The 13,100-nt window shown below is 39.5% G+C and overlaps 2 protein-coding genes across 2 annotated transcripts; one reads left to right on the plus strand and one right to left on the minus strand.

Annotated features, from left to right (window-relative positions):
• Positions 1-181: 181 nt before the first annotated feature.
• On the plus strand, positions 182-3,254 carry psmc3ip (PSMC3 interacting protein; the record flags this gene model as incomplete). Its single annotated transcript, XM_083649981.1, has 8 exons — positions 182-200; positions 1,381-1,481; positions 1,565-1,654; positions 1,784-1,895; positions 2,228-2,373; positions 2,502-2,555; positions 2,906-2,965; positions 3,190-3,254. The coding sequence occupies 8 exons, from the start codon at positions 182-184 to the stop codon at positions 3,244-3,246; spliced, it is 639 nt and encodes a 212-aa protein (XP_083506107.1). The 3' UTR covers positions 3,247-3,254.
• Positions 3,255-3,316: 62 nt separating this feature from the next.
• mlx (MAX dimerization protein MLX) lies at positions 3,317-9,392 on the minus strand. The gene is made up of 8 exons (XM_083648624.1): positions 9,273-9,392; positions 8,112-8,148; positions 7,872-7,958; positions 7,504-7,613; positions 7,287-7,392; positions 6,681-6,780; positions 5,536-5,737; positions 3,317-5,408 (listed from the first exon to the last, which is right to left on the minus strand). Exons 1-8 carry the CDS (start codon positions 9,306-9,308, stop codon positions 5,352-5,354), a joined length of 735 nt encoding a protein of 244 aa, XP_083504750.1. The 5' UTR covers positions 9,309-9,392; the 3' UTR covers positions 3,317-5,351.
• Positions 9,393-13,100: the final 3,708 nt, after the last annotated feature.

The raw sequence follows: 13,100 nt of genomic DNA on the forward strand, positions 1-13,100 counted from the left end.
AGTTCTCACTCCGCCACGATTTCCGGGAACCACAAATCACGGAGGGGGGCGCCGACCTAAAACTGGGTTATTTTTTGTACTACCGGGTGTGTCATCCTAAAACAAACGATCTTTCCTGTGACGCATATTCCGCGCGGAACTCCGTTCAGTTCGAGACCAGAACAAGTCAAGTTGAGGAAAAATGAGTAAGAAGGATAACGGTACGTCTCAAATTAACTAACCTAGCTAGTTAGTTAGGTTCTGTTATCCATCTAACAACGTTCGTTAGATTTGACAGCTAGCAGACAGTAACGTAACGTTATTCTCTGAATGAAGATACTCGCTAGCCAGACAGCAAATAAGGTAAGCTAACGTTAGCTCCTCAGGTATTGGGGCACAGGTTATCCACATCACATGTCACCACGGCACGGAGCCAGATCTGTCAAAGAACCAAAGTCCCAGCAGTTCCAACTAAGAGACTGTGTGTGTGTGTGTGTGTGTGTGTGTGTGTGTGTGTGTGTGTGTGTGTGTGTGTGTGTGTGTGTGTGTGTGTGTGTGTGTGTGTGTGTGTGTGTGTGTGTGTGTGTGTGTGTGTGTGTGTGTGTGTGTGTGTGTGTGTGTGTGTGTGTGTGTGTGTGTGTGTGTGTGTAACCTTGTGTTAAAGACCCATGAGATATGTTTTAAACGGTTAAAATAGCATGAAATGGAACCTTTAAAATGTAAACGTAATGTCTGTCAACGGGTAACAGGATGAATTTAAGTTAGTATGAACATTGATAGCAAGTAAAAAAGGTTAAGTTAGAAAAATCAGCTAATTTAAAACAAGTGCATTAAATTTGTTTGGCCTAGACAGCATGTACATCAGCATAGAGCACTTGGATTCATGATGTAATCTAAAAACCAACTCTTGCAAGTTGCGACAAGTGGTACCTCCATGGCATTTACTATTGGAGAGCAGCTCTCTTCTCTTGCAATTGCATTTGTTTAACCAGGGCTTGAGATGTCCTTCAGACAAGTACATTTAACTTTCACTTGTCTTTCACTTTTTTTATTTTTCTTTATTTTTTTTTGCAAAGGAGGTTTTTCTCTTGACAGTTGAAGACTATTTGCCTCGCCATGAGTAATTTAAAATGTAAATTAACTTGTCAAACAAACTTTTCACAATCCACTCAGTTCTTCTGATACATTTTCACAAAGCAGAATTTAAAAAAATGCTAAAATGGGTTGCCAAATATACTTGGGTGGGTGGACACTGGACTTTTAACTTGTCCAGTGTGGGAAGTAAATTTCTCTTCCTAAAAAACCCCCACTTGTCCTGAACAAGCCTTAATGTCATGGCCTACTTAACAGTACTTTGTTGTTGTTTATGCTCATATTTGATTATGCTGTTGTCATCCACAGGCGCGACGCTCATCCTTGCCTACCTGAATGACAAGAACCGCCCCTACAGTGCTCAAGATGTCTACTGTAATTTACAAAAGCAGCATGGCTTTGGCAAAACGGTGAGGTTCAAAGTATTCTGTCAAAATGCTGTGATACGTTGAGCTACAGTTAATGATGAATTTGCCAATTCCTCTTTTACCAGGCAGTGGTCAAAGCCATGGAGCAGCTGGCTCTGGAGGGCAAGATCAAGGAGAAACTGTACGGCAAGCAAAAGATTTATTTCGCTGATCAGGTTAGTCCGTCCATACATACTGTAGCTTAGTGTGAGTCGGCTCTGAAATAGCACATCCCGTTTGTACAGATGGATCCTTAGACTAATGTATTTAATCTAAATTCAAACGGACCACAAATGGCCCCACAGGCTCAGTTCAAAGATGTGAATGAAGCAGATCTGAAGGCATTGGACAGTCAGATCTCCGAGCTCAACACAGAGGTGCAGACCATCAGCCAGAGCTGCAGACAGCTGGATGCAGGTAGGTTACACTGTTTTCTGTGATATTTTCCCAGGGGTGAGTGGATTGAAGTTCTTGCCGGTACTATCCGCCTTTTTCACCGGCCCACTTTCACCTATTTACTTTCCAGATAGACAAAATTATTCTTCTAACTTTTTTTGGCTTATCTTTGTCAACACTTACACAAAGTCAAGATGTTTGCAGTCCACATTGTCGTAGGCCACGAGTTGTTGCAGTTTCATGAATGAGTACAATACATATTTTGGATGGGACTTTTCTGAGCCTGAAGGCAACATGTTGTTTTGGTTCTACTGCCTTTTTTTAACGGGCTGTTGTGACATATTGTTTAACAGAGCTGAAGGAGCTCAACAGCTCCCTGACTACAGAGGAAATGGTGTTGGAGATGGGCGAGCTGAAAGCAGAGGGTTCTGGGTACAGAGAGCGTCTGGAGAACATCAGGTCGGCCACAAACCACGTCACACCAGAAGAGAAAGAGAAGGTAGGCGAACGCTCTCCTGCTTGTCAATTAGAGTGAACCATCATCTCAGAAATCTAGAAATTAATTGTTGGAATTTTCTAATTCATAAAGTTTACTGCAAGGCTTCTAGAATTTCCCCATTTTTTCAGGTTTACAAAGATCGCAATGTTTACGTGAAGGAGTGGAAAAAGAGGAAGCGAATGGTGATGTATATTCTGACTACCCAATTACATTATTAAAATGAGTGCGAAACGATAAATTGTGCATACAATAATTTAGCAATTTTAGTTTTGACAATTCATTATTGCAGAATATTGGTAATATTATAGGAAGTTAATATTCAGGATGCCAGATGTTGATATAAAATGCAGTACATATTTTGTTCTTCAAATCAAGACTAATGTGAGATATGAGTTATTGTATTTGGCATAGACCTTAGTATGCAATAATTTCCATGATTACAATGTCCTTCTGACACGAACTTAAGACAAATGTTTATATACTTTTTCTCACAACCAAATCCTCAAACTCCTTTATGCTTTGCTTCGCTTAGGCATCAGACATGATGAATTCAATTCTGGAGGGATATCCCAAGAGCAAGAAGGAGTTCCTAGTGAGTTGAAATGCTTGATGAAATCATCCAAGTCACAACACCATGCCATCTGCTTGCTTCATAGTACCGTATATATATTATATTCTATGAAGCAAGCAGGTGGAATGATAATAGTATCATAGATGTGGTTATGTTAGAATATAATGATATCATAGATGTGGTTACGCTATATGTAGGCTAGCATTTTTGGTTGCAATGTACTGTTTCTTGTGCTCTGCTTACAGGAAGAAGTCGGTGTGGAGACGGATGAGGACTGTAAGGTGGCTGTACCAAGTACTTGACAGAACAGGAAAATACTTGTTTTTAGTTTAATGTAAGCCTATGTTGTGTTAAGCTGAGAAAATAGATTACATGTTTGAATTATCTATAATAAGCCAGAGCAAGTACTTTATTTATAGCGTTCAAGATTTTTTTTGAACAAATATCTTTAATATCTTTCTGAACAATGTTTACAAAAAGTCAAGACATGGAAAAACAATACATTATTTTTGTAGTTGAAAGTACATGTATACAAAAATAACTCAATGACCATCTTTTGACTCTATTTGAAAGACACCAACACTACGTTACAGCATTAGACAGCACAGAGATTGTCATCTCCCAAATATATCCCAAATATATTCTCAAAACATTCCCTTTTTAAAGCCGGAACATAGAACCAATGATGTCCTGAGCTCATGGCGAAAATCTCAGCAAATGATTCATTACAACTTTAACAGCTTTACATCCTTTGTTGTTCTGCTTACTTAACATGTCATTGAAATGTAACGTTTCAAGTCTGTCTGCCAATGTTCTAAAACTGCACAATGCATGGACAGTCGTTACTTTGAGTCTGTCCCATTTTCACTTCACAGTGTGTTAATCATCCCATTCTGTCATTGAATATTTCTAACAGTCAGAGTTGTAAAGACTAACTTTTCCTGATGATACCTTTTGGCACTGAACTGTGAACAAAATGTTGCTCCAATAAAATCACAAAATCATTTCCCTCCATTATTAAAACACGTCAGGTTTCACAGGAACACTTGCTGTAAAGGAGACCTGAGACCTTGTCCAGCTCTTGGATTTTTACCCGGTCTTGTTTTCTTACTTATTTCCACATTTTATTTTAGGAAACTTAAACAGCTTCATACATTTCTTCATATAGTGTCAACTTCACTCTTAGTTGGGATGGTGATATACTAGGCATTTATTTTAGATTAAAAGGATAACAGTCAGCCAGACGGTGACACAAATGCTGTCATTTAGGATGTTGGCATTAAAAACCAGTGCATCAGCAGAATAAATGTGTTGATTAAAATAAATAATTTTCTGCCCACTGATGAGCAAACTGCAATATGAAAGGTGTGTTCTTGACATCTCAACAATGCCACATTAAACATCGCCCTCTGATCAGAGATTACGTTATGTCAATCTTAATTTTGCAGGAAAACAGGGCACACTATCAGTGTACAGCCAGAGTTACCCTGCCTGTGCTTGATAACTGACTCCTATGAGCAGTGTCAACTGGAGCAATAGAAAATGTGCACAAAGCAGGTGCATAAAATGACAGAGCACAAGCCATGGCTGCAAAGTCAGCCGATACTAAAGTCTTGGTTCAAACAACAATGCAAGAGTCATTCACTGAACCAGACACTGAAAATTACATGTTCAACACAGCAACTGGTACGAGCTCAACAATTTTTTTTCTCTCCATGTAGGCTAGACTTTTTTTCTCCCTTTCTATTTTTTACAAGTGGCTGTCCATATTTAAACACTTTACATTTGACAAATGTTTGAATTATTTTGTCAATGATCGTTATCATTTTAAACCTTTATACCCCCTACATTTCAGAAGCAAAACTGTCAATAAATTGTCCTTGAACTGAATCTACTCTTGGTTACAAAACCTCCCATTGGCTATGGCTTTGATTTGTCTGAAGAGAGGCAGCACTGTGGCTCCTGCAGACAGTAAATACATTAAGATGCAGGCTACAGTTGTATTTTGTCTCCCCAGTGCATCTAAAGCATTCAGTTGCAAACCCTTGATGTCATTTTGACAATATTTTGTGTTGGATGAGAAAGCTTGAGAACAGTAATAGGGAATATGACTAGTCAGCAGAGGCTGAAATATGATCAGGCTATGCGTTTACGTAAACTGTCATGGGATCTTTCTCACACATATAACCACTCAATGAAATGCAATGTTTCGTCTCCGCCAATGGTTTGAGTTGAGGCAATCCAATTGCAGCCTGCAAGACACTGATGGACTGAAGTGAGTGTAAATACTGCAATGTGGCCTGGGGGCGACAGAACTGGCTGAGTGAAGTTTCTACCGCACCCCGAGTGGCCAGAGTAAACCAGAATCAATTTCTGGGAGTGAGCTGGGTCCAGAGGTTGTACAGGTTCAATACAGCCGGGCATTGAGCTGCCGGAGCACTCCAACAACAAACTCTCTCAGCGTCTAGGAAGGAACAGGGGAGGCACAGGTTAACCACAGCCGGAGTCTTTCAACAGCTCAACATGGACAAATCAATGCTGGCCACTAGCTTCCGTACACGTTATTCTGGTGTTTGGTCTGCTGTCCTTACCTGGGGCTTGCAGTGCTCTTCGATCCAGCTGAAGACGCAGGCTGAGAGCTCTTGGAAGCTGCTCGTTGAAACGGAGTTGCTGAAAGACTGGAACAGCGAGTCCATGATGCTCTGAAAGATGCTGAACTTGACGTGGTCAGATACCTGCTCCTCTCCCTGCTGTGGGTTGTTCTGGTGGGCCTTCACTATGTGCTCATAGTTCCTGTGATAAACCACAAGGCACTGGCATTATCGAAATGCTGCAAATGTTTCCATTTTAGCTGCTACTGGTCCACAGAATGGGAGTAGTGGCCACATCTTTTCAGTAAATACATCCTAAATGTATTGGCTGGCCTCTGCAGCTTCCCTACATTTCAGATGAGATGCTACTGTACTTGATCCCCTACACTTCCAGCAATTGCACTAGGCTAACCGTTCCCATAACTTCAAACTACACAGTCCAAAAAAAAAGGCGTCCACAAGTTCATCTGACCCTGGGTAAGTAGGAAAAATAGCTCAATTCATCAAAAATCTGAGTATATTTTGAAACCATTACTGCTGGCTGTATATATGTATGTATGTATGTTTGTATTGTATGTAGGTATGTCCATGTATGTCTTGTTTGTTTCGGGGACAACGGATGGAAATTAGCCTCGTGCCATGTGCAATGTTCGAGCCTCGTGCTAAATCCGGCAATTTTTACACTCTGATTATGTTCTTTGTGTCCATTAATTTTGCACTGTCCCGTCCAAATAAACAAATAAACTAAACTAAAAACTGAACTAGCCCTTTTAAGTGCATTTTGATGGCATACCATATCCTAACAATTTTAAAGTTCCCTCAGCTTGTGAGTTTCATACGTGGAACAGCAGATCTGATATTGCCTCTACTATGTTCTGTGCTAGGACCGGCACCAAACTCAGTAACATTATTAGGCCATCATCAGTAAGAAACGCTTTGCTTGTCTGGCACCAGAATTTCCTTTTCCATGTATCTATTCATCAGTCTATGAATGTTGGACATACTGTAGATCACTTTAGAAAGCAAATTAAGCTAAATGTCTTTATGGGTTTTGTCTTAAAGCAGGGAGAGCCTATTTCACCAGCCAATGGGCATACATGTTTTACACCAGTAAAGACCCAAAGTTTGTCAGCCAACTGTCTTACGTTTTCATGATCTTCAACGCCATCACTTCTTTCCTCAGCATGGACACTTCCTCCTCTTGCTTCTTCTTCTCTTTGTGAAGAAAATGGATGTAATCAATGGCTGTAAAAAAAGAAAGAAGAAGAAAAGCACCAGTTAGGGATTTACTTACTTACACAAGCATTAAAAATGACTTTGTGGCAATTTTCTATTTTCCTAGAGGCGTGATCTCTCCACAATCATTTCCCACGTTTGTGGGAACATTATTATAGTCCTTTTATAGCACTGTTATTGTATAAATTGTGCTTCATCAGTGTACCCAATCCAATTTACAAGATGAAGTCCTGAGAGATGTATTTGTAAAGGTTAATATTTATCCATCAAAATGTTTTAGCACCCTGAAATAAGATGGGCTATGAACAAAAAAGGCTGTAGTCCTTTATCGGTTCATCCATACGGCAGAAAAATTCTCACCAAACTAAAGCTGTCAATCTTCATTCTAACCTTATAGTCACTCACGGAGTTACTTAACATCCAAAGTAATCATTTTAGGTAGCCAAAGCTTCAAACCACGTCACTGCCCTGATGCTTATGGATCTTAATGTACGTAGAAAGACACCTAATCTTACTTTTCTGCAGAATGGTAGCCTTGCTGATCTTCTGTGCTCCTCCCACAGCAAATTCAGACTGCTGCTGGCAGGTTGGTACTATTGACTGGAGGTCATCATAACCTTTCTAGAATAAGAGAGAAATCCATTCATGACTATAGAGAAAAAGGAAAATCTAAAAATACAATCCAGTAAGTCACAGAGACCTACATCCCATCGCTGTCTATTGTAGCCTTACCTTGATAGCATCCCTACGTTTCTGCTCAGCCTGTGTGTGCGCTTGCCTCCGCCGGTCTTTATAGGAGTCTTTATATGATGCCTCATGCCTGTAGTCGCTGTCTTCATCATCTGCACCAGAGATAAGAAACAAAAGCACATTCAAACTTAAAGGGCAAACTGAACTGGGACACTTGGAAATTTAATTTAAAGGCATTAAAAAAGATCATAACAAATTAAATAGAATAATAATAAAAGTGTGAAAGACGCATAATAAAGTCTACAAGTGTATGCATTTTTATAAAATCACGCAATTTCTTCAGGCAGTCGCACAGACACTGATTTATTTTCAACATTTTCATCACTATCTAAAAGGAGCAACAATTCTACCTGTATTTGGTACTGAAGAGGCACTTGTCGAGCCGATGCTGTTGGCTCTGGAGACAACGGTACCCTTTCTTGTCTCAGCAAAGAAACCTAAAGGGGAAGGAAGATGTCCAAAATAATAATTTCTTTATGAGATGCAAAACCAGACATAGTTTGACATACAGATCCCTGAGACCAGAAAAGGTTAACATCACATAGTATAAATATTGAATGACAACATTGGTAGTTGAATTAAATACTCACTGTGGTCAAAGCCATTGTCGCTGAAAGCACCGTCAGTCTGCCGAGCCATCACCAGACAGTAGAAGATGTAGAGAGGAGGAAACAGAGAGACAGAGTGGAATAAAGGGGGAAATGATGCTGCCTTAACTACCTCAACAATAGACCAACAGCCAGCCTGACGACAGGTAGTGTAAACCCCCACGGACAATTGTCCTGATTTGGCTAATTCGGGAATTACCTGTGCTTTCAGCATAGTCCCTTTGTCTAATATTGTAGGACACACCACACAACACACAGTGCTTCCCAAAGTCAGGTCCCTGAGGGGTTCCAGGGGGTCCCCAGAAAAATACTGAATAGATGAATTGCATACTTATGCAATTCACTAGAAGCTCAATGGCATGATGTATTGTAATAATGTAACATACACAGTGTATTAAAAAAAACACTTTTCTGTTAGGCCTATGTGTCTATATGAGAGAGGGGTTAGGTGCGTGTGTGTTATTTCCTTCTATCATCATAGTATTATTGTATTAATCAACCAATCAATTAATTAATCAATTATTACCATTTTGTAAACATGGCATAAATCGAGGGCTTGCCCCACTATTATGATCATAGCCCCCCCCCCCCATCTCCCTACATACAGCAGATTGAAACATACAACGTCTCAGATGAGGGTCCCTGAGGCAAAACGTTTTATCAAATGGGGGTCTGAGGTGTACGGTGCCAATGGGTTCCCAGATTGGAGGTCTACAGCATCACTATGGGGGTACACCACCAACACCTCACCACCAAGCTAAGGCACACTGACACCTCTTTGTGACAGCTGCATTTTCCTAACGTTAGCTAATTTGTGGTCAACTAACGTTACGAAGATGAGGACGTAATGTTTCAGTCAATGCTCTTGAGAAGGCAAAGTTTACCAAGCCACGTTCTTAACGCTACCTCATAATATACACCTAACTTTACTGTTGCTGTCCTTTACAAAGTTGATGTTACAGCACTGCAACGTTAGCGAAAGTTAGCTAGCTAACGAGCTGACAAGCTAACAAAGCTAATCTGATCGATAGAACTTCAGCTGTGAATCGCCGACACAGTGTTCATCACAAATCACCGCTGCCACACATCAAGAGAACATAACATTTAAAGATATTATCACATTATCAAGCTAAGGTTACTTACTTTCCAGTGGTCCTCCGGCGATGTTGGAGCAGTCATCTTGAAACGCTATCTAGTTAAATTCTAAAATACTTGTGCTGCCTTCACGTGCTCCTCATAAACTCATACTTGAAAGACTTCTCGGGATTAAAGTGTTTTTGGTCGAAAGTAGCCTACTAAAAGTACTAAAAAAACGAGAAAGAGAAAAATAATTTCAGAACTCAAGTGGCACCGAGTTGCAGTGGCAAAATGAAGAAGATAAATTCACATCGGGCATGCACTTGATATTACAATTATTACCAAAATCTGTTGTAAACATAACTTTAACCAGCACATTCTGGCACACCATCCATGCTCCTCGCCCCCTAAACGTCACAGACGATACTTGGACATCACCGCCGGACAACTGTGTTGGGTCTGTAACGTGCACTCTCCTTTTAGTTAAATATTTTCGACAACAAAGGAAGGCATCATAAACAATAATTCGAAAGACTGAAGTGCGCCCACTGCTGGGCACAACATGGAATTATTGTATCAAATGACAGTTTATACAGTGCACTGTATCTCGTTGGCAATGGGTTGGGTATTATTTATGTCTACCCAACTGAATTCGCTAACACTTTACAATAACGTACACAAATAATGTAGTAGTGATTATAATTAAATTAAATTAATTTTAATTTAATTAGTAAAAATAATTAATAATTCATCATTAGTCAATCACTAGTTAATCATAGTTAATGAGTAGGTAGTTAATGATTAGTATCTAAGTTCCTGAATATAGTAGTTAATCATTAGTTACTGATTAGTCGGTCAGTTCCATGAGTAAAGTAGTTAATCGTTCGTTAATGATTAATAAATGTCAGTTCATGAATATATATTAGTTAAAGTCACATTGTGAGTATAGTAGTTAATCATTAGTTCATGATTAGTTGTTAGTTCCTTAGTAGAGTAATTACTCATTAATGGTTAGTCAATGGTCAGTTTGTGAGTATAGTAGTTAATTGTTAGTTACTCATTACTTAAAGGAACACTCCGCCCATTTTCAACCAGCTTTGTATCATTAGAACATCAGTAGTATATCAGAAAACTGTAAACTGTTTTGAAGTCTGTCATTTAATTTGACAGTTATTGAGTGTTAAAGTGTGGACCAGTGACATCACTGAACTTTCACGCATTATGTGTGTTTTGTGGGGGTAAAACATACATTGGTTAGGTTAATATCAGGGTAAGAAAAAGTCCACAATGAAAATAAACCTTTTGATTGAATTTATTCATGGATATAGAGACAATAAAAGATCCAAGGGATAACATGTAAAAGTGTAAACACTTACATTATTTCAAACATGGTCCCTGATGTTTTATTGTGTTCTCTTGTGTTCTCAACCTCGATGGTTTTTTAAATGTACTGTATGTATTCCTGCTGGGCAGTTGTATACGTATCTTTTCATCAATTATCAAATCAATTCAATCAATCAAACAATCAATCAATCAAAAGGCTTATTTCAATTGTGGACTACTTCTTATCCTGATATTAACCTAACCAATCATCACTCCTCATGCCTAAACCTAAGCAATCATCACTCATGCCTAAACCTTTGCATGTGAAAGTTTCTGCCATTGCCTTTTGGTCACTTGTAGTATTATAGCTATATATTTTTTATATTCTTTGGCCAAATTAATTTAAAAACTACATTTATTTTGAATGATGGCTAACGTGCTTCGTGTCATATCTGGGTTTATTTGGGGACGGGCGGGGGGACTTCATTATAAAGTAACTTTGAAGTCATGAAAATCGACTATTTTCTTAGCACCCCACAGATTGGTCTAGCCTCCCCCAATCCCCCCCTTAGAAAATATCCTGGAGCCGTGCCTGTTCCTTTCATTTTATTGCCCAAAATTGTAGTTTGTAGTCAAAGTAGTTAAACTACTTGACTCACTACGCAAATATGAATGTAGTTCAATCACGAGAGACTTGTAGGCAGGATTAATAAACTTTATTGAACAGATAACCAGTTTAAGTGTGGCGTATGAGAATGTACTACCAGCAAGCTACTACAAAATGTAGTTCAACTACATAGTTCAACTACCTATAGTTCACTACTCCCCAACACTGTTGACTACTCAGTATGATGCATCACTTTACATTAAGGTACACAAAAAGAATAACTAATGGTCAGGTAATAAGTAAGTAATGATTCGGTACTCGTGCAGTAACAACTCTGGAGGAGCACTTAAGGCGGGAACGATAAAGGTAAGTGGTGTTAAGTAATAATGAATGAGTCACTCTTTGGAGTGAACAGCTTTGATATACCTACAAAATAATAATTAACTAATCATTAACTAATGATTAACTACTCTATATATTCACAAACTCACATTTAGGCTACCATTAACCATCTATTCAGGAATTGACCGACTAATCAGTAACTAATGATGAACTAATATATTCACGAACTGACATTTATTAATCATTAACGAACGATTAACTACTCTACTCATGGAACTTAGATACTAATAATTAACTAATGACTACCTACTCATTAATTAACTAGTGATTGACTGACAAATTATTCATTAGTTACTCATTAACTAACTATTAGTTAATGATTAGTTTACTAGTAACTACTGCATTATTTGTGTACGTTATTGTAAAGTGTTTCCCTGAATTCTGATGCAGAACTCTGCATAGGAATTGGGCCCGGGTCTGTGCGGTGGTAGGCGAGTGCTTTTTGCCTCTACACTACCCAGACGACCTGCTGAAGGACTATAAATCTCGCGCGCTCGATTCCTACCACTATACGCCGAAGCAACGCTCAACCTACGCTGAACCCACAAGTTTAATTTCGGCGTCCTTGTTAACAGGCGAAGTCGTTCATGCCTTGCTCAAGGCACGCTCAAGCCGCACTCAAGCGATTGTTCAGGATTCAGTCCTATTTTCCATGCATGAATTCAGTGATGATACAAAAATGTAAACAGACTATTAAGTCAGTCTGATGAAAATGAAAATATCTCTCAAGTCCAGAAGCGGCGCCTAACTACATCAATGATGATGTCATAGACATTGTGACATCACTGATGATCTCATAGACATTGTGACATCATCAGTGACATCACATTTGTCACATCACTGATGATATAAAAATTGAAACAGACTCTGTCTGATCAAAATGAAAATATCTAAAGTCTAGAAGCTGAGAGCGATAGTGAAGCAGCACCTAACTGCATCTGTTTTAGATATATTTGGACTGTTTGAAATAAGTATAGCAGAGTACGAGGAGGAAGCTCGTTCACCAGGGGAGATGGACCAAGGAAAACTGCTGGACGCTGTGCGGTTACACAGAGAAGCCTTTCCTCCAGATCTCCAGCAGCTGTTGGTCATTGGGGAGGGGTTTCCTACTGAGCGGCAGGAGTGGAGCCCCAGTCTGAACCAGGAGGATCCAGAGCCCGCACACATTAAAGAGGAACAGGAGGAACTCTGGAGCAGTCAGGAGGGAGAGCAGCTTCAGGAGGAAGGGCTGGAAGAGGCTGATATCACCAAGTTCCCATTCACTGCTGTTCCTTTAAAGAGTAAAGATGAGGAAGAGGAAGAGAAACCTCAGTCTTCACAGCTTCATCAAAGCCAAACTGAGGAGAACAGAGAGACAGAGCCTCTAGCCAGCAGCTCAACTGAACAGATGAAAACAGAAGCTGATGAAGAGGACTGTGGAGTATCAGAACCAGCCAGGAACTTATATCTTATATACTTGTATCCAGCTAGTAATTCACAACCAACTAGTGATGACAAGACTTCAGACTATTCAGAGACTGAAGACAGTGATGAATGGATGGAAACTAGTGAACCTCAGTCGG

This window comes from Poromitra crassiceps (genome assembly GCF_964638095.1).
Source record: "Poromitra crassiceps genome assembly, chromosome: 13".
NCBI classification, from domain to species: Eukaryota; Metazoa; Chordata; class Actinopteri; order Beryciformes; family Melamphaidae; genus Poromitra; species Poromitra crassiceps.